This window comes from Astatotilapia calliptera, chromosome 9 (genome assembly GCF_900246225.1).
Source record: "Astatotilapia calliptera chromosome 9, fAstCal1.2, whole genome shotgun sequence".
NCBI lineage: Eukaryota > Metazoa > Chordata > Actinopteri > Cichliformes > Cichlidae > Astatotilapia > Astatotilapia calliptera.
This window is the reverse complement of record NC_039310.1, coordinates 4,266,647-4,287,408: the sequence shown is the minus strand read 5'-3', so window position 1 is coordinate 4,287,408 and position 20,762 is coordinate 4,266,647. Positions and strand designations below refer to the sequence as shown.

The 20,762-nt window shown below is 43.8% G+C and overlaps 1 protein-coding gene across 1 annotated transcript; it reads right to left on the bottom strand.

Annotated features, from left to right (window-relative positions):
* Positions 1-5,975: 5,975 nt before the first annotated feature.
* LOC113029860 (NACHT, LRR and PYD domains-containing protein 3-like) lies at positions 5,976-19,980 on the bottom strand. Its single transcript, XM_026180888.1, has 7 exons — positions 19,941-19,980; positions 19,525-19,737; positions 17,578-19,426; positions 15,661-15,831; positions 13,804-13,980; positions 7,280-7,453; positions 5,976-6,452 (listed from the first exon to the last, which is right to left on the bottom strand). Exons 1-7 carry the CDS (start codon positions 19,978-19,980, stop codon positions 6,266-6,268), a joined length of 2,811 nt encoding a protein of 936 aa, XP_026036673.1. The 3' UTR covers positions 5,976-6,265.
* Between the last annotated feature and the right edge of the window lie 782 nt (positions 19,981-20,762).

Here is a 20,762-nt window from a genome sequence, read left to right as displayed (position 1 = left end):
CTAATACAGTAAGTAGGTCACCGTCACAGAAACTGCTAATTTAATGTGAATTAGTATTATCCGCTAATGCTGACACGGTTTTCCTTTGGTTTCAAACAATGTAAGCAACTAATCTTAAGTATTCTTAGCAGCTAATGCCAATACGGTTATGTGTTTCCAGCTCTTCCTCCTCTATCAGACATCCTCTCCATACCTGAGAGTGTCCAGTCTCCAGCCTGGATCCTTCAGTCCATCATCCAGCAGCTTCATTCCTGAGTCACCTGGATGATTGTAGCTCAGGTCCAGCTCTCTCAGATGGAAGGGGTTGTAGCTCAGAGCTGAGGCCAGAGAAGTACAGCCTTCCTCTGTGATCAGACAGCCTGAGAGACTGCAGACACACAAAACATCTGAAGCTGTTTAACAGAGTAAGGTAACAGCCTCCAATATCAGAGTGAAAGCCCCAACCATCAGACAATCCACTGTGAGCAGCACTTGGTGATGGTGGGAAGAAGAACTCCCTTTGACACAAAGATCCTCCCAGTGAAAACAGGCTCCAGGAGGAGCATCTACCATGACTGGTTTCAGGGTGAGGGGAAAGAGAAGAGATGAGCTCAGAGAGACAAGAACAAAACAAACTAAGGAGAGAGAAGACAAAAGTTAAGGACATGCAGTAGTGACATATAAAAGCATCAGGAGTGAAAAGAGGGGAGAAGAAAGCAGAGCATCATGGGAAGTCCACTAACAGCCTGAGCCAATAGCAGCATAACTAAGGGATGGTTCAGGGTCACCTGATCCAGCTCGAACTATAAGCTTTATCAAAAAGGAAAGTTTGAAGCTGATCTTCAAAGTAGAGAGGGTGTCTGTCTCCTGAACTCAAACTGGGAGCTGCTGCCACACCAAGTCCAACATAGCCAGGCTTTCTTTGCTGCTTTGACAAAACCTCAAATCCCAGTCAGAGACGATGAGCATCATCACAGTGATGATCATTTCTCTGTAACCCAGGCTTTCTGCTTCAGGATCTGTGCACGCTCACAGAACAAGGAGACCTTTAAACATCATTTCACTAAATGGATGGACTGAGCTCAGCCTACAGATGAACTGGTGCCAGAGATCATAAAGAACATCAGTCAAATTCAACACTTTAATGGAAATATGAGATTGATGCTGCAGACAATCATGAACCTGCTGAATTCATGAACATCAAGAATGCAGCGAGTGGTAAAATAAAGATCTGACCTCAGTGTGCTCAGTGTTCCTGTCTATTCCTAACATATTCCTAACATGATAGCTGCACTTTAGAGCTCTAAAACTGGAACTCACACATGTTTAAACTCTACATGTTACTCAGTACATTCAGCTCTGACACTCGCCCACAGTCCAACAAAGGAAACATGGAGATCACACCAGTTTGTCACCAAAGTCTAATTTGGAAGAAGAACACATGAGCTGTAGAAAAAGAAGAGACTACGAAAGCCACGGCGTTACACCGTGCACCAGCTGTTGGTCTCTCAGGAGACTACTGGGCATGGCTGGGTAACCATGGTTACCTGGGAGTTACAGTACATGATATTAATGAAGAGTGGGCGCTGCGTTCTATAGCAAACAATTTGTTATGAGGTAATCAGCTGATCTTAGTTTAAGCGGAAGCCCTTCACAATAATTGCAAAGCCTTTATTTTGTCCAACTACCATCAGTTCGTCTGTACTGATGGTAACTTAAAGTCACACTAATGCCGTTCAGTTTGTATAGTTTATGTAGTAGAAGTATACTACAGTACTCTGATCACTGATAGGATAGTAGGGGTGGGTATTATTCGCTTGCTTGTTCTGCATAAGTCTACCGTTATTTACAGGCTGTCGGCCGCTGTTTTTTTTTTCCCTTTTACTTACTTCTGAAAAGAAAACCTAATTTCTGAGGTTCAATACTGAACAAATTTAAACTTTTTAAAATTATGCAAAATGCAAAACGCTTAGCCATGTCTCTAATAAAACCGCTGTAACGTCAGAGGTAATGTTCATATGTTGATTAATGGTTTTCTTTCGTTTTTGATGCACTGCAGAATATTTTTATAAAATCCCAGGCCAGGAAAATCACTTTCATGTTTTTCTGTTTTATCTTCAGCTACTTTATGTTAGCTATACTAACGTATGGAGCTAACTGGATATGTAACTTATCTATTCATCTTATTTGTCGTGAATCAGACACACCAGTGTTATCCCTGATATCTCCACTACATTTAATCGTCCTTCAGCCTGTGGCTGCAGTTAGCTGGTCTCCTAGTTAGCTGGTGTGCTAGTTAGCCGCTGCGCTAGTTAGCTACTGTGCTAGTTAGCCGGTTCGCTAGTCAACTGGTGTGTTAGTTAGCTGGTGTACTAGTTAGACGGTTCGGTAGTCAGCTGGCCTGCTAGTCGGCTGGTGTACTAGTTAGCCAGTGTGCTAGTTAGCCGGTTCGCTAGTTAGCTGGTCTGCTACTTAGCTGGTTTGCTAGATAGCCGGTGTGCTAGTTAGCTGGTGTGCTACTTAGCTGGTTTGCTAGATAGCCGGTGTGCTAGTTAGCTGGTGTGCTAATTAGCCGGTGTACTAGTTAGCTGGGATCTAACTAGAACATTTGATGCTAAACTGTCTAAACTGTGTGAGCAGCTTTTGTGGCTGCTCTGTGTTACTCTCCAGCCTCTATTTAACTCAGTCCTCTCAGTTTTTTCCTTCTTACAAAATAGAAAACCTTCTTTTTCAGCTTCTCCACACCTGAGCTGTGGCTAAGCTACCAGCATGCAGCATGTTGAGTGTGTCTTACTCAATAGTTACACCTGTCACACAGCACAGACTAACAACACTCCACATGTTCACCACTAGGAGGCGCTAAAAGACCACATACAGGGAGATTATCACTAAATGTCTGCTGTGTCTGACGGTGACTTGAGTTTTTACTAACTGGCTACATGAGCAGGACTAGCTGCAGTTCCATCTTTGTAAAAGAGACTCATCAGCAGATTAGAACCAAACAGAAACATTTCTACTTTTTCTGCAGCACCAGCTGAATGCATGGAGCCTAAACTCCTTTACAGCTGGGCCTCATTCACTGACATTGGTAACATATGACTGAATCTATATCACACTTAAAGCTTTCTGTAAATGAAAGAATCAGTGAAAACGAGGCACTTCAGTCGATTTTAAACACAAACTCTGAACATAACCTGATCCAGACCAGGTTATTGGTTCAGCATCAGTAACCACGGTGATGTAGCCAGGTAGACACCGAGCTAGGACAGAGACAGATAAACATTTATGCTCACAATCACTCCAGTTAACCCAGCATGTATGTTTCTGGACTGTGGGAGGAAGCAGAGAACCTGAAGACAACCTACACAGGCCACACTATCACCTGTTAGGTTTTGTATTGTTGATTGTCATTTATGCTTAGAAATATCTACTTATATATGCTTAGAGTTTTGTAATTAGTTGTAGATTGGTAGAGGTTTGATCCTTGATAGTCTGCAAACTTTGTGTGCATTAGAGAGCACTCTGGGAGCACGAGAGAGGTGGTACCTTGTCTTATTGTTTTATGGTAGGATGAACGTAGCTTTATCTGTCTTAGTCTAAGTGCCTTTGGTTTGATGAACTGCTGGACTTTGAGACCAGCAGGTTTAGGGAAATCTTTATGGACGGACACACACACACACACACACACACACACACACACACACACACACACACACACACACACACACACACACACAGTATTCTTTGTTCACATGTATACCTATGTAAGATGTTATATGTTAATGACCCTATGCATATTCATGTAACCACAATAAAAGGAGTGCTGTGGGGAGCCTGGCTGAGAGTCTTTTTTTTTTTTCTGTCCCGTTTGGCTCTTTTGCATCAGAATTGTTGTCTAAAGGCAAAGAAAGATGCCCAACGGATTCACTTTACCAAATTGACCATCCCAGCCTTGCCATAATGGTCCATTTGATTCACCTTTTATTGTTTATTTTATTTTCACTTGCTGAATACGGGACAGACTTGACTGGGAGAAAGAAAGAGAAAGAGCTGAGAAGAGGGACGGGGGAGAAGGGCAAAAAACAAAAACCAACAGAATGGGCAGAAAAAAAATGCATATATCGATCACCTGGATCACCTGTTGAGAAAGAAAAAGGAAAACAAGCAGAAGAGAACAAGAGTAATATAATAAACAACATCACAATGATATATGGGAATATGACAGTAAATACTAAATATTAAACATTATTGTGCAGCACATAAGATCAACAGAACACAGTGTGCTTTGAGGTAGGAGCCAAAAAGGGTGTAGTTTGTGGGTGTGGTCACCCATGTGTACACCTGTGAGCATGGACGCGCTTGTTTTTAAAGGTTCCTTCATGTAATGATCTGCTAGAGGGTGTGGGGGGGCCACAGCCCCGTCCTCCAGGACATGAAGAAGGTATGGAGGAGATCCCAGAGTAACAGCCAAACAGGAGGATCTACTGGCGAGCACTGCTTAGCCTTGCACGCGTTCTTATTTTAAACTTGATCTGGACTTCATTGCAAACTGTTTGTGCGGGATACGAATGACAGGATTTTGTTTTTCTACAAGAGTTAGTAAAATCATCTCCAGTGTGATCCAATCTTCTTGCCAAACATCTGCAGCTTGGCAGTGTATACAGCGCCATAATGACCAGACCTAATTCCTTTGAAAACATCTTTCCACAGGTCTCCACTTCATCAGACATCACCTGGACTCAGAGCTGGATGAGACCAGCACAAACAGCAGCCTAACCGACGAAGATGATGGATCCATGGGGACAGCAAAGCCAGAAGCAGGGGAGCTGGAGAGGTACCTTTCATGTCACTGGAGGTGTGGATCTATTGCATGGTGTTCCTCACATCAAGAAGCTGCCGATCAAAATCAGCACAGCTCTTCATCTGGAGCTTGTGAAGGACGTCTCAGTCATGCAGGACTCCTGTTCACTGCTGAACAGTTACAGCTTCACAGAAAGAACCTTGAGAGCAAACTGCTGCTGAAGCTGAACCATCACCTCAGTGAGTGAAGAAAGGGCACACTTTTGCTGAATATGCAGAAATAGATGCACACCCATGCAACTTATGGTAAACTGAGCTGCCTTGTGTGAACACATGTTGAAGATGCCTCGCTCTGTTTTCTCTGAGGCTGCTGAGCCATTTGGAGCAAACATGAATATAAAGTTCACAGCATATCTTGTACCTGGAAATCGTTTGCACTGTTTATATGTTTATATTATTTACTGCAGGTTTTGGTGAAAAAAGCTTCATGTTGTGAAAAACTGAAACCTGGACATTAGAATTGTTGTGCCTTATTTTGTTGGTGTTTTTACAAATATTCCTGTTGAAAATACTAAACTTTGTATATTTATTTATTTTTGTTTGTCTGATAGCTTTTATTTATAAAATAAATCTGACATTTCAAACAGTTACTCGCTACTTGAGTAGTCTTTTCACCAAGTACTTTTTTACTCTCACTTGAGTAACTTTTTTGACGACTACTTTTCACTTTTACTTGAGTAATAAGATTTTAAAGTAATGCTACTTTTACTTGAGTACATTTTTTGGCTACTCGACCCACCTCTGGTTAAGTGTCCTGTGGCACTCAGTGATGATGGTGCTGTGGCCCCACCACCTCCACCTCTTTGTAAAGGAACTAACTGTAATCTGAAGCTTGAAATGGAACTAAGACTTCCTCCACTAGGTGGCAGTGTCTGATGAGAAAGTGTTAGTGGAGCTGGCCTGGAGTCAGAAACGGGAAGATGCAGGATTTGGGCTGAAATGGGGAAAAGTGGTTGGCACTAGTGCCTTAGAGCAAGAAGGTTGTAGGTTGAAGCTTGTTGGCCTTTCTGTGGAGGTTGGATGTTCTCCCACAGTCCAGTGAAATGCTGCTTAGGTTCATTGGTGCTTCTACATTGGCTGTAGGTGTGGATGTGAGAGAGTGCTTCTCTGTCTGTTGGCCCTGTGATGGACTGCTCACCTGTGCAGGTGGACCACGCCTCTTGCCCTATGACAGCTGGGGCACAGGCTGCAGCCCTGTGAGCCTAAGCTGAGTAAACAGTTAGCAAGAATGATCCATAGATGGCCTGAAACCCCCCAGTTAGCAGTTTGGTAGATAGCTATGACATGCTAATCCCATCCAGCAGCTGGATTCTACCTGTAAGCTGATCCCTGCTGAGCCAAAGCACTTTTTCATATACAGATTACAACCTTTAATGGAAACCTGTCGGTCAGCATCTTGTTAGCCTGCTGTTTATTGTTAGCACAACTAAAACGTGGTGACTGACCCCAGAATTTGAAGTCGACACTGTGGACTCTTCAGAAAACTCCACAGTGGCTTCACTTCTGAATCCTGCAGGTCGTTTCTACCCAGGTGCAGCTCCGTCAGATGGGAGGGGTTGGAGCTCAGTGCTGAGACAAAAGCACTGATCTCTGACAGACTGCAGTTGGCCAGTCTGAATAAAGAATGAAAGATGTAAGTTTACTAGACGAAGTGAGCTTGTAATCCTTCAGTGTTTCATCATCTGCTCAGAGCTGAAGGAGGTTCAGAATGTAGACCTTCTCATTAATCGGTAACACGATAGTGTTTCAGGGCCACTGAACAGAAACAACAACATCTAGGGGATTGGTCAGGGGTGGGAAACTCCGAGGAAAGTTGTAAAGAAACTATCTTAACTCTTGTGATCAAGCCATACAAAATGTTATCTCCAACACCTTTTTCAGATTGTGACGTAAAGGACCCATGGCACAGCTTTGCATGCACTTGAATGTTTATCAGGTGGTTTAAGGGACCCCAGCTAGGCAGCTTTCGACTGTTTTAAAGTCTCTTTGTGCTGGTTTTCATCTTTGGTACATGGACTTGTTTTTATATAGAGCTTTTTATACTCCAGCTGAGCGCTCAAAGCATATTTATACAACTTGCCTCATTCACTGACTCATCAAAGCACTTTTTTCTACGCTTTTCCTACACAAGTGCTTTTTATCTAACATTCACACACATTCATCCTCCGATGGATGCATCTCGCCCAACATTAGGTATGCAAACTGGAGCAGACGGGCATCGAACCACCACCCCTCTGATTAGTAGCTGCTCTACCTCCTGACACCTGAGCCTAGGAGCTTTGCTTTCTATTGTCAGGTTTGTGTTCACACCGAAATAGTAAGAGAAAGATCGTGTGTGTCCTCATTAGTGTAGGGTTTATGCTGGTGTGTGGGACTGTAGCCTCAGGCTTAAATTGTTAAATGTAATTATGAGAAAGTGCCGCTGTTACTCTATACTGACCTGAGGATGTTCAATCTACAGTCTGGACTCTCTAGGAAAAGACTGAGCTGCTTCATATGCAAAGCCCCCAGGTTGTTTTCACCCAGGTCCAGATGTGTCAGGTGGGAGGGGTTGGTCTTCAGAGCCGCAACCAGATCAGCACAGATGGTTTCTGACAAACTGCATCCACACAATCTGAATAAAGAACAAAACATGAAGATAAATTCCTAATTCGTCCACATCTGTACTCATCAGGGAGATTCTCTCAAACATGATCAGACACACTCATCATTCTGTTGTTGTAAAACAAGGTCAAGGGGGCAGTTTGCCTCGCAGCCAGGGCTGCCACAAACGATTATTTTGATAGTCGACTAGTCACCGATTATTTTTGCGATTAGTTGACTAGTCAGATCATCATCCATTGGACGTAAAACTACAGCTTATTGCACCAGCAGCATCTGCTCTTATATAACTATCATTAGCTTACAGCTTTAAGTGTTTAAATGGTAAATGGCCTGTATTTGTATAGTCCTTTACTGGTCCCTAAGGACCCCAAAGCGCTTTACATATCCAGTCATCCACCCATTCACACACACATTCACACACTGGTGATGGCAGCTACAGTGTAGCCACAGCCACCCTGGGGCGCACTGACAGAGGCGAGGCTGCCGGACACTGGCGCCACCGGCCCCTCTGACCACCACCAGTAGGCAACGGGTGAAGTGTCTTGCCCAAGGACACAACGACCGAGACTGTCCAAGCCGAGGCTCGAACCGGCAACCTTCCGATTACAAGGCGAACTCCCAACTCTTGAGCCACGAGTGTTTAAGGTGCTAACAATAAAGACAAGATGATAGTTTATTAAATTTTAATGAAATCTGCAGATTGTTTCGGTGAAGTTTAATAAACTCCTTGCTATCTAAAATATAACAGGACACCGGAGTAAATTCTCGAGCATCTCACACTTCTGATAATCAGCTGTCTGCTTGAAGTTCATTCAGCTGTGTAAAAACTATAACTTTAATCTCAGCCAAACCGATTTAATCAGGAACCAATAAAATACTTAAAAAAAAGCCAACAATAACATTTTAAGTTATCTAAGTGACTTATATATGTTTAACCTGAGTAGTGAAAGACGGCGGTGGGTTTGAAAACGATCTGCCGGGAGTCCGGTGTTCTCACGGCTCTAGTGAGCCTAGCCCCGGCTAGCTATCGAGCTAGTGGGTAACAGACGTCTCCGAAAACGTCGGCGCGCTTTTGAAAATATGCGGTGTCTTGATAAACTGAGCAGATATTTGAGGTTTACACAGCTACATTCTCGCCTGAAAATATGTGAAACGTTTATTTTGTGACCCAGAAAGAATAATAAGAGTAACATTAAAACTAACTAGCTGCCGCCATTGTTGGAAACTAAGCTGGGCCGCGCTATGAATTCTGGGACACAGCTTCTTCTTCTTCAGAGTTTAACGGCAGCTGTCATCCTTGTACATGCAGTGCTGCCATCTTCTGTTTCAGTTCGTTATTACACTCTTAAATCCTGCTATTATTCCTGCGTCTTTTGTGATCTTACAAAGCTTCAAACGACGCGTCGACTATTAAATCAGTCGTCGACGATTTTGATAGTCGACTAATCCTGGCAGCCCTACTTGCAGCCAGCAGCACGTCACCTCCACACCACACAAACCGCCAACAACACAGAATCACGTAAAAGAGTTGAAAAAGTTAGTAGAACTTAAATCTATTTGTTCATCGTCACATCAGTCTGCTGCTGACATCAAGTCAAATCAAAGCTTAGATACAAACAGCAGGCAGCTCAGACACGAAACATACTCCAAACAGCTGAACACATGATCTAATATTAGAGTAATCACAATGTGTTTGTCTTCTACAACAAAAAGGTTTGACTCAGTCTGAGTAAAGAAAATATAGTCTCAATACAAATCTAATCAAATGTTTTCCTTTAATCTCTGTTTTAAAGAAATTCAGAGATTTGTGACTTCATCACAGTCCTGCTTCATCTCACTGCTACCTTTAACTCGGTACATCTTGACATCTTAAGTCAAAGACTTCATGATCCAGTTAGTTTAACAGATAAGGTTGTAGACTGGTTTCCATTATACCCAAAGGGGAGACATTTCTAAGTTTCAACAAGTAGTTTTAGATGTAATGAAAAACACAATGAGGGTTCCTTAAGGTCTTTTGGTCAGTTACTGTTTAACTTCTATTTGTTTCTGCTTGTTGCTAGTTGTTAAAAGTAATGCGATCATAAAGGATCAACATAATCTGCCACTTAAATGAAGAGGATGCACAGTGATACTTGTGACTTTCCTCTAACAATCCAACTCCTTCTTAGGAAATAAGGTGCACTGATAACAGCTGATGGAGCTCAGGAAACAAAAACGTGTTGTCTGTCCAAAAGGTTAGAGACAGAAACTTTGTTCATATCATCCCCGTCTCTGAAACAAGTCTTTAATAATCCTATTGAAATGGTTACCAGAGCTGCTTTCTGCCATGGAAAATATATCAATGTGTTTACACTGAGCAGGTGAGAGTACTGTAAAGCTCTACTTGCATGAATAACATTTTTTGTTGTTGGCTTTGTTCAACTATGTTCAGCTTCTGCTTCAGAGATATTCTCTGAAATGTTTCCCGCACTGTTGGACAAACCTTTCAGAGTTTTCTTGATAAAGCAGATATCCTGGGGAGCTCTGTATCAGAGGGAGCTGGAGGAACAAACAGATCCTGGATCAGTTTAAACTGCTAAAGGCTGCTCCTCAGGAGCTCGACCGCTCTACACTCTCAACACTGAACATCCAGAGGTGGTAATTTAAGTGCTGAGGGCCAAACTGCTCCAGTAACAGACTCTCAGTGTTGGACTGAAACTGCAGGACAAATGCAGACTTACTGTGCTGCTGCTGTTTGTACATCAGAATTAATTAACATCATCGTTAATGTTCTTTCAGGACCATCATGAAACTGACCAATCACCTAGCTCTGATGTCATGGTTTGGCCAAAGGAAGCAGTAGGAGAAGTTGGCCTTCAGCTCTTTCTGGCAGAAACACTTTAGAGCAGAGACGCTCACAGAAGTTATTTGAGTTTTTTCCATATCTTTCATTTCCAGTTTGTTCGGGTTCAGACAGAATTATTCACTTAGATTTAGGTTAGTTGTAGTCATGACGACACATTTCTTACATGTCAGTACTACTGAGGGTGGCTCGTCCATCTGTGCACACACAGTACTACCAAACTCCACTCGTACTAAACACTTTGTAGGAATCATCAGTACTGTTTCTCAGGTTAGCTTCAGGTTAGCCATGTAGCATTTCTCCAGTCTTTTTTGTCGACTCTACACATTAAAGGAGGAACAGCTGTTAACCTTATCTTTACCTGCGTCACTCTCATCGCATTATTCTCATCCTGTGTGACTGGATTAATCTGATTTGGACTAACAACACAGACTTTACCATGAAGATCCTCAGTGTGGATCAGTATAATATCAGCCTGATGCCTGCAGTTTAGTGTCAGCACAACTTTCACATCATGCCAAAAGATGGCGCCGGTGTGTATGGCACGCCATCCTCGCCTGTGCCTTGGCTTAGTACTCCTTATTGTTTTGCTTTTGGTTTTATGCTCACTAGGTGGCTGTGCACTAATAACATACGACAGACATATGCTTTTGAATCTCCGATTCTCTTACTCCCATCGCCCGGATCCATGTTGGACCCTGGGTGATGCCACCCCTCTATGGCCAGACTCCCTCACCAGTATGTCCTGCCTACCTCACTCCAACCTGCACAGGAAACGTTACAGGAAACGGGGTAAAAGGAGTGGTTTTCGCGTCTGTTTTAAGGCTTACCTCAAAGCCAAGGTTACGGATTATCCATATGCAAGCCGGGATATTCTACGCTTTATCCCCTCCTGCAGAGGCCGCCCTGATGCTAAACTGCTGAGCCACCGCTGGATCTGCCCCGCTGGTTTTCAAACCTACCCAGCCCTTCCAGTGGCTTGCCTCCCTGTTCGGTCCTGGATAACATCCTCCGGTCGTGGCATCCATCACAACAACCTCAGCGTCACACGGATGGTTTTATTTAATGCCAGGTCGCTGGCGAACAAGGCTTTTCTTTTAAATAACTTTTTCCTCGCCGCAGGACTGGACGTTTTACTCCTGATGGAGACGTGGACTTGTCCCGGTGAGTTCATCCCCTTCTCTGAGCTTCTCCCTGCAGACTGTGTCTTTTGTAGCTCGCCGAGGCTCACTGGCAGAGGTGGTGGCTTAGCTTCGGTTTTTAAAAACAAACAAAGTTTGGCTGCTACCCTCCCTACCTACCCTAGCTTTGAAGCACAGCTACTGGAGACGACTGACTCTTTGACTACTCTGTGTGTTGTGGTCTATCGTCCGCCTAAATACAACAAGACTTTCATCTCTGAACTCGCTGACATTTTAGGATCTGTTCTTTTTCAATATGGCTGTGTTCTTATTACTGGTGATTTTAATATACATGTCTGCTGTAAGAACGACCCATTATCTAAAGGTTTTCTTGCATTAACTGAATCTTTTAACCTCATTCAGGTGGTTAATGATCCAACCCAAGGCCAGGGTATGATGCTAAAGGCCATACCCTTGACCTGGTCTTCTCATATGGCTTGGACATTTGCATCAAGGATATAAACAATGCTGGGTTCTCTGACCACTCCCCGGTCATCTTTGATGTTGACTTAGGTAATACTGAACTGCACCTTGAGGCCCTCCTTCGCCCTATGCGTACAGTTAATGCTGAAACTGTGGCAAATTTTTCTGCTTCTTTTTTGAATTCTGCATCCACTACATTTGATTGTTCTGCCTCTCGGTCATCTCTGAGGACTTTGCCAACACCATATGCTCCTCTATCCTCGACACTGTTGCACCTATTAAAATGAAGCGCCCTAGAACTTATTCTCAATGTTGGTTAAACAACTCTACACGCGCCTTACGATGTGTGTGTCGCCGCGAGGAGAGGAGGTGGAGAAAAGATAAACTCCAGTTATCTTATGAAATCCTACGTGGATAAGAACGACATTAATGATAAATTCCAGTCTGCCTTCAAACCACATCATAGCACCGAAACAGCGTTGCTTAGAGTCCTTAACGATCTTCTTCTAATTGCTGATAATGGACGCTCTGCGGTCCTAGTTTTCTTGGATTCATCCTCGGCCTTCGATATGGTAGATCACAACATCTTATTAGCGAGGCTTGAGCATACTGTAGGCATTAAAGGTGTTGCCCTTGATTGGTTTAAATCATACCTCTCCAATCTTCTCTGTCAACCTGGGCACTTGCTCTTCCTCCGCTGCACCTGTCTGCTGTGGCGTGCCTCAAGGATCTGTGTTGGGCCCTATTCTTTTCTCACTGTATATGCTCCCTCTAAGCGCAATCTTTGAGAAATACCGCACCGCTTTCCACTGCTATGCTGACGATATACAGATCTACTTTGAACTAAATGATGATCTTGCTTTGTCCTTACACTGTTTCCAAGAGTGCATGCGCGAGGTCAAAGAATGGCTCCTAGCAAACTCTCTTATCCTAAATGACAAGAAAACTGAAATCGTGGTGTTTGGCAGCAACGTTCCTCGTGGCCAACTTCGTGATGCCTTTGGTTCCCTTACCAGCTCCCTTTCTGACACTGTTAGCAATCTGGGCGTGTTGCTTGACAGCTCGTTCAAACTCGATAAACAAGTGTCTGCTGTAGTTAGATCTAGTTTCTACCAACTCCGTCTCATCTCTAATTCTAGGCAGTATGTTCTGCATAAGGACCTGGAAAAGCTCATCCACACCTTTGTTACTTCAAGGTTGGATTACTGCAACTCACTTTATTTTGGTCTTCATTCTGCCCTCCTTCATAGACTGCAGACGGACCAAAATGCTGCGGCACGCATTCTGACCAGAAATGGGAAGTTTGCCTGTATCACCCCTGTTCTAGCTGACCTGCATTGGCTACCCAATAAATACCGCATCCAATTTAAAATACTGCTGCTTACGTTTAAAATTACCAACAACACATCACCGAGCTACCTTAAGGAACTCCTTAAATCGTATGTTCCTGCCAGAGAATTAGGATCGTCTACTCAGTTACTCTTGGTGCAGCCTGGATCTCGGCTGAAGTCTAGAGGTGACCTTTGCCCTGGCTTCACCAGAGTTGTGGAATAACCTTCCGATTGTGATCCGGGCGTCCGATTCCATCCAATCTTTTAAATCACGGTTAAAAACCTATTTGTTTAATCTCGCCTTTCCTGCTTGTTAATGCTCGCACCTGACTTTTACACTGACCCTATTTTTCCTTTATACATATTTTTTATGGCTTGTGCTTTTATTACGTTTTATACTACCCCTGTGTATTAGTGGCATTGACCTGTGAGTATATTACATTATAATACTCGTGCCACTTCTCTGTCTCTTATGTTAAGCACTTTGGTATACCGCTGTAATGTGTATTTAAATGTGCTCATAAATAAAGATGATTGTTGTTGTTGTTATTCATCTCAGCACAACTAAAACATGCTGACTGACCTCAGAGTTTCAAGTTTACATCCTGGACTCTCCAGGAAACCACACAGATGCTTCACTCCTGAATCCTGCAGGTAGTTGTTCTTACTCAGGTCCAGCTCTCTCAGATGGGAGGGGTTGGACTTCAGTGCTGCTGCCAGATACTCACAGCTGATCTCTGACAAACCACAGCGCTTCAATCTGTATAAAGAATGAAAGATGTAAGTTTATTAGACAAAGTGTGAGCTTGACATCATTCAGTGTTTCATCATCTGTTCAGAGCTGAAGAAGGTTCAGAATGTAGAAGTTCAGAAAATGGAAACTCCAAACAGCTGAAGCCAACAGGAAGCAGCTTCAAACAAACACAATAAGAGAAAAAACTGAATGTTTCACATTCAAGTCCCACGTTTATCATAAAAACAGGACAAAGACTTGAAAAAGTCGTGTTTTCCTTTAAAGGTGAAGCGTGAAGAAAAAAGAAACTTATTTGAAGTCTAACATCTCCCAGTCACATTATTAAAGCAGACAAACTACAAGCTCATTTTCATTGCAACAAGTCATCTTCTGACCTGGACTAACAACACTGGTCTCTATGTGCAGCTGGCTGTGAGACCAGTGCTCAGGGAGCGTCTACAAAGGGCAACACTGAAAGAACATCACACACTCATTTGCTTCCAGCACACAAACATCTACTGTCATTATTGTCACCAAACTCTGTGGATCCTTTATTGCAAATTCAAATGGGATCAAATGGTCAGACAAAAGAGGGTTATGAGGAAATATAAATGTTGTGTATTAGCAGCAAGTTATTGAATCATTTTCCTCAGAAACCAAACAAAATGATTGACAAACATGTTTTGACAAACTCAGTGTTGGACTTGGATCAGCAGGACAACCCTGATGTTCAGAGTCCTTTCTCTGACTGGGCTCCATGGAAACACTGCGACTGGTCTCAGCTGCCTGCTTTCTGTAGTCCAACAGAGTCCTTTCTCTTCTCCAGCTTCTGTTTGAAATCCTCTCACAGTCTCTGAGTCCTGCTTTGCTGTCATGTTTGGGCCTGCATTGGGCTGCTCTGTGTTCCTCTGCTTTAACACACCTCACCACAGCAGCTGTGTGGGTCGTCTCTGTAGCAGCCAGATCAGCTTCTGATACATGAACATCATCACAGCTCCTAAATTCACCTTCATTAGCTTCGACATTCATGTCTTTCCTTTCTCTCTGTTTCCACACAAGCTCAAAGTCTCTGCAGCCTGTTTTTATCTGCTATCATCAGATCTTCATCATCCTCATTCACATCCCTCACACACTCTATAGCAGGGGTCCCCAATCCCAGTCCACGAGGGCCGGTGTCCCTGCAGGTTTTAAATGTGTCCTTGATCCATCACAGCTGATTTAAATGGATAAATTACCTTCTCAACATATCTTGAAGTTCTCCAGAGGCCTGGTAATGACCTAATCATGTGATTCAGGTGTGTTGACCCAGGGTGAGATCTAAAACCTGCAGGGACACCGGCCCTCGTGGACTGGGATTTAGGACCCCTGGTCTATAGCCTCATCAGTGCTGACTTCATCGTCACTGACTGATGGAGCACAACATGAACCTGTGGAGGCTGAAACACTGTCCTGTCAAACATCTCCCCGTCACCACTCCACTTCTGTCAGCCTTTAAATGAACCCTGCTCAAGTCTGTCACTTCTGTTTGGAGGCAAAAGGAAAAACTGTTGTTCAGTCGTTTGGAAAGACACAACATTTCTGAAAGCACTCAAACTTCTTCATGTTTGTCTTCAGACACATCCTGAACATTTAGGAACTAAAGAAAGTTTCAAACATCAAAGACCTGAAATATAGAAAAACAACAACAGCTGCAGTCAGTGAACTCACCTCAGAGTCTGCAGTCGACAGTTTGGACTCTCCAGTCCAGCACACAGAAGCTTCATCCCTGAATCCTGCAGGAAATTACTCATGTCCAGCTCTGTCAGATGGGAGGGGTTGGACTTCAGAGCTGAGGCCACAACTTCACAGTCAGTCTCTGAGAGACAACAGTCAACCAGTCTGTGATTATAGAAAATATAAAATGTGTTATTATAAAAGCAGAAATCTGCATTACAAACACAGACTGAATGTATATGAAGACAAAACAGAGTGAGGTCATAATCTGATGAACATCTGCTCTTCACATCTGTGCTTCAGCTCCTCTTACTGTGTTTGACACGACACAGTGATTGAGTCTCTCTCAGACCTGCAGACTTTGAATGAGAATCTTTGTTTGGCTTTAATCTGCAGATGAAGGAGGAAGATGGTGTCACGTTTAGGCTTCCATAATGTCCACAGTCTATCACTGAGATCTGATCCAGAGTCAGAGTGAAGACACACATTTGGACTGTTTCCTGTTTTGAACATTTGAATGAGTTGAGCTCAGTGAAGAGTTCCAGCTGGAAAGATGATCTCTGTTTGCTACCTGCTGTCAGGTACGACTGTTCACGTCCACACGCAGGAAAAACCTGCTGACTGTCACCAAACGCAGCAGAAATCTCATCACTGGACAATAATGATGAACTCACAGCTGCTGATATCAGAGCTGATTTCACTTATATGTTGTTATAACCTGACATGGATCAGCTCGTCTTTGATTGGTTTGTAAAGGTCACTGTTTCCATTGGACCTGAGTGACGTACAAAGACAGAGAGGGAGAGAGAGGAGAGAGAGGATGGAGACAGCAAAGAGAGAGCAACACAAACAGGTGACCAAGGTCAGCAACCAATCAGAGAGCTTCTGTTTGACCCAGTCACTGATGATGACTGCACATAACCAAGCAGTGTGTTACTCTGATATCAAACATGGATCCTGCTCTTATAATAATGATGAGCAGATGATGTTATTGTGTTATTTTGTAGCTGAATACGATGTTTGTGTGATTATCAGTGAAAGCAGCAGTGAGGAGGATGGAGAGAGAGAGAGGACAGAGGCTGAAGTTAGAAACACTAAAAGGATTTTTCATGGATTTCATGGATGGTTTGATTTCCAGCAGGACACTTAAACATGTCAGTGGACGTCCTAAAGAACATATTCACTGATATGAAACGTGTCATTGAACAGGATCAATATCAGTGGAAACAGGGACGACATTTCAGCAGCAACAACTAAACACTGAACAATGAGCTCTGTGATTAATGAGGACATGAAGTCAGACATTAGGAGCAGCAGCAGGAATGAGAGTGAATCCATGAGCTGCTGTCACATCAGCGTTAGCTCACACATCTGACACATGTTCAGATGTCAGCAGAGTCTTCTCACTCAGTTTGTCCCACTGTGGGCAGAGCACAGCTGGTTCACCTCTGACCCCCACTCTGAACCACAGCACTGTCACTCATCAGGACATCACACTGTGAACCAGAGTCTTCCTCAGCACCTTCATCCTCACTCCCCATGTTTGTGCCACTAAACTCTGTGTCTGTAGTTCTGTCTGTTCTGTTTGTAACATCAGAGTTCACTACAAAGAAGCTCTCCACAGATTCTTATTTCTGTCTAACAGCAGCGTCTGAATGACCAACAGCAGCAGATTAAAATACTGCCCCCTAATGACACCACACAGGTACTACATGTAGATGTGAGTCTACAACACACAGCGTACGACTACCAATGCAGCATCATGCTGAGTGCACACACACATTTCTGATCAACACAAAATATTATTTTATCTGAGAAACTACTGAGAGTCGTTTAGTGCTGTGTGTATCTGAAGAACTCCACTACTGATCTACACTAATCAATGATGTTAATGATCACATCTGGACTCACCGAGCCTTTCTGCAGTTCCTCACAGCTGGAATCAGTCTCAGTCGTCCCCCTGTTGATGTGTTGTACTTCTGGAGGTCCAACTCATCCAGAACCTCCTCTGACATCTGCAGCATGAAGGCCAGAGCTGAGCAGTGGATCTCAGAGAGTTCCTTCTCTGATCTGTTCTCTGACTTCAGGAACTCTTGGATCTCCTGATGTACTGAGAGGTCGTTCATCTCCATCAGACAGTGGAAGATGTTGATGCTTCTGTCAGGAGAGATTTTATCATCATCATCATCATCATCATAATGTTCACTGTTCATCTCCTTCAGGTTGTTGATGACACCCTTGATGGTTCCTGGACTGCTCTCTGTCTGACCCAGCAGACCTGCTAAGAGGTTCTGGTTGGACTCCAGACAGAGGCCATGAAGGAAGCGGACAAACAGGTCCAGGTGGCCATTTTTACTCTGGAGGGACTTTTGCATGGCTAGTGTAAGTAAATTATCCAGAATAAATTGGTAATCATCATCATCATCATACTCCTCCTCATTCCAGTCTATGCTCAAAAAGTCCTCCAGCACCTTTGTCTTCCTGCTGGTGTGACAGTGGAACATGTAGACAGCAGCCAGAAACTCCTGAATGCTCAGATGAACAAAGCAGTAGACTGGTTTCTGGAAGATCACACACTCTTTTTTGAAGATCTCTGTACAAACTCCTGAGTACACCGAGGCCTCTGTCACATCCAGACCACACTGCTCCAGGTCTTCTTGGTAGAACATGATGTTTCCTTTCTCCAGATGTTCAAACGCCAGCCTCCCCAGCTTCAGAAGAACTTCCCTGTCAGCCTCCGTCAGCTCCTGTGGACTCGTCTCATGTCCCTCGTGGTACTTGTTCTTCTTCCTCTTTGTCTGAACCAGCAGGAAGTGTGAGTACATGTCAGTCAGGGTCTTGGGCAGCTCTCCTCTCTGCTCTGTAGTCAACATGTGCTCCAGAACTGTAGCAGTGATCCAGCAGAAGACTGGGATGCTACACATGATGTGGAGGCTCCTGGATGTCTTCATGTGGGAGATGATTCTGCTGGACAGCTCTTCATCACTGAATCTCCTCCTGAAGTACTCCTCCTTCTGGGCGTCGGTGAAGCCTCGTACTTCTGTTAGCCTGTCAACACATGTAGGAGGGATCTGATTGGCTGCTGCAGGTCGGGAAGTTATCCAGATGAGAGCCGAGGGAAGCAGATTCCCCTGGATGAGGTTTGTCAGCAGCTGGCTGACTGATGACTTCTGTGTGACATCAGACAGCAGCTTCCTGTTGGTGAAATCCAATGAAAGTCTGCTTTCATCCAGGCCGTCAAAGATGAACAAAAGCTGAGAGACAGCCAGCTTCTCTGCTGAGACCTTCTGTAATGTTGGATGGAAAACATGGAGCAGCTCCAGAAGACTGTACTGCTCATCTCTGATCAGGTTCAGCTCCCTGAATGAAAGCAGAACCACCACACTGACATGTTGGTTCTCCAAGCCCTCTGCCCAGTCCAGAGTGAACTTCTGCACTGAGAAGGTTTTTCCAACACCAGCCACGCCGTTGGTCAGAACCACTCTGATGGGTCTCTGCTGGTCAGGTGAGGCTTTAAAGATGTCCTGGCACCTGATTGGAGCGTCATGGAGGGCGTCCATCTTGGAAGCTGTCTCCAGCTGCCTCACCTCATGTTGGGTATGAACCTCTTCACTCTGTCCCTCTGTGATGTAGAGCTCAGTGTAGATGGTGTTGAGGAGGGTTCTACTTCCTGTTGCATCACTTCCTTCAGTCACACGTTCACATCTCCTCCTCAGACTGATCTTATGTTCATCTAAAACCTCCTGCAGACCAACATCTGCTGAAAGAAAGACAGAAAGAAAACTCTTCAATGTCTGAACAACACAAGAAGTCCAGTTTCAGAAATGAGTCCATCAGCAGACAGATGTTCAGTCTTACTTTGTACACAGCTGCTCTGACTGGCTGTCTGCAGTCCAGCTCTGGATCTTTCTCCACACTGGGGACAGGACCAGTCTCCTGATGAAGCAGACTGGTCCCAGTATGAGCAGATGCAGTGTCTGCAGAACCAGAAACATATCCAAGGTGAGCAGGTTCCCCTCCAGCATAAACGCTCAGCAGCTAAAACATGAATGAATGTAAACAGTGTCCCAGCTGTCAGTCAGACTGTCCTCGGTGCCACATTACAGATGTGGTTTCTGACAGCTGCTCCAGCTGCAGGATCAAACACACACAGGTCCAAACATCTTTGTCTTTGCTGCTTTGTTCTGATTAAACACAACATGTAGTTCTTGTCCCAGCTGAGCATTAGTTATGTAGCCTTTAGGAGCCGGCACAGGGAGAGGAGAAGTTATTACCATCAACCCACCGCTGACTCAGAGTCAGTGGGCCAACCATGTGTCCACTTTTATGTTAATCATTTAATTTAATTCATTAGTATATTTGTTATTTTCAGTGACTATGACGACTCCAAATTATTTTGGAAACATGACTAATTTCTGTAATCTATTACTTTGTGACAGGGACTGCACAGAAGGACAGAGACATGGAGCAACATCACAGGTGGAACTATTGCTGTCAGGTCAGGTGCTCCCCAGTTGCTTTGGGGACTTTTGCCCACTGCTGAGATGGAAGGCAAACCGAGTGCACGGTGTCTTCATCGCTCCTGAACTTTACCAGCATTTGATTTCATCTTTGTTATTGTGGCAACATTGCTGGGGCCCGTAACATAATATCAAACCACACAAGGAAGGAGGAGAGGTAGGAAAGATTAAGGAAAGGATGCAATCAAAGGGAACACTAACAAATCAGCTTCTGTACCATCTCTGGGTTCTCCTGGGGACCAGTCAGACCCTCTTTATAGATTTATTTATTATTTACGTGTGTGATTCTTCTATTTTCATTATCTTTGTCACATCTGTATTTTCAGACTTCCTCTCACTGCCTATATAAACATGGAGCCTCCCACGACCCCCCTCCTAACAACACAAAGCAAAGGAATAAATGACTTTCATAGAGCGTTATATAACTGTGTGTATGTTTATCTTTATTTATGCAGACCTGCTCTGAGCTGAACCTGTATTCTGGGGGATTATTCTCTTCATTCTCCAATGGACAAAAAGATCTGTGCCAGACTTTGTAAAGCTGGAGAAATATTCACACATTAATTTAATTCCATA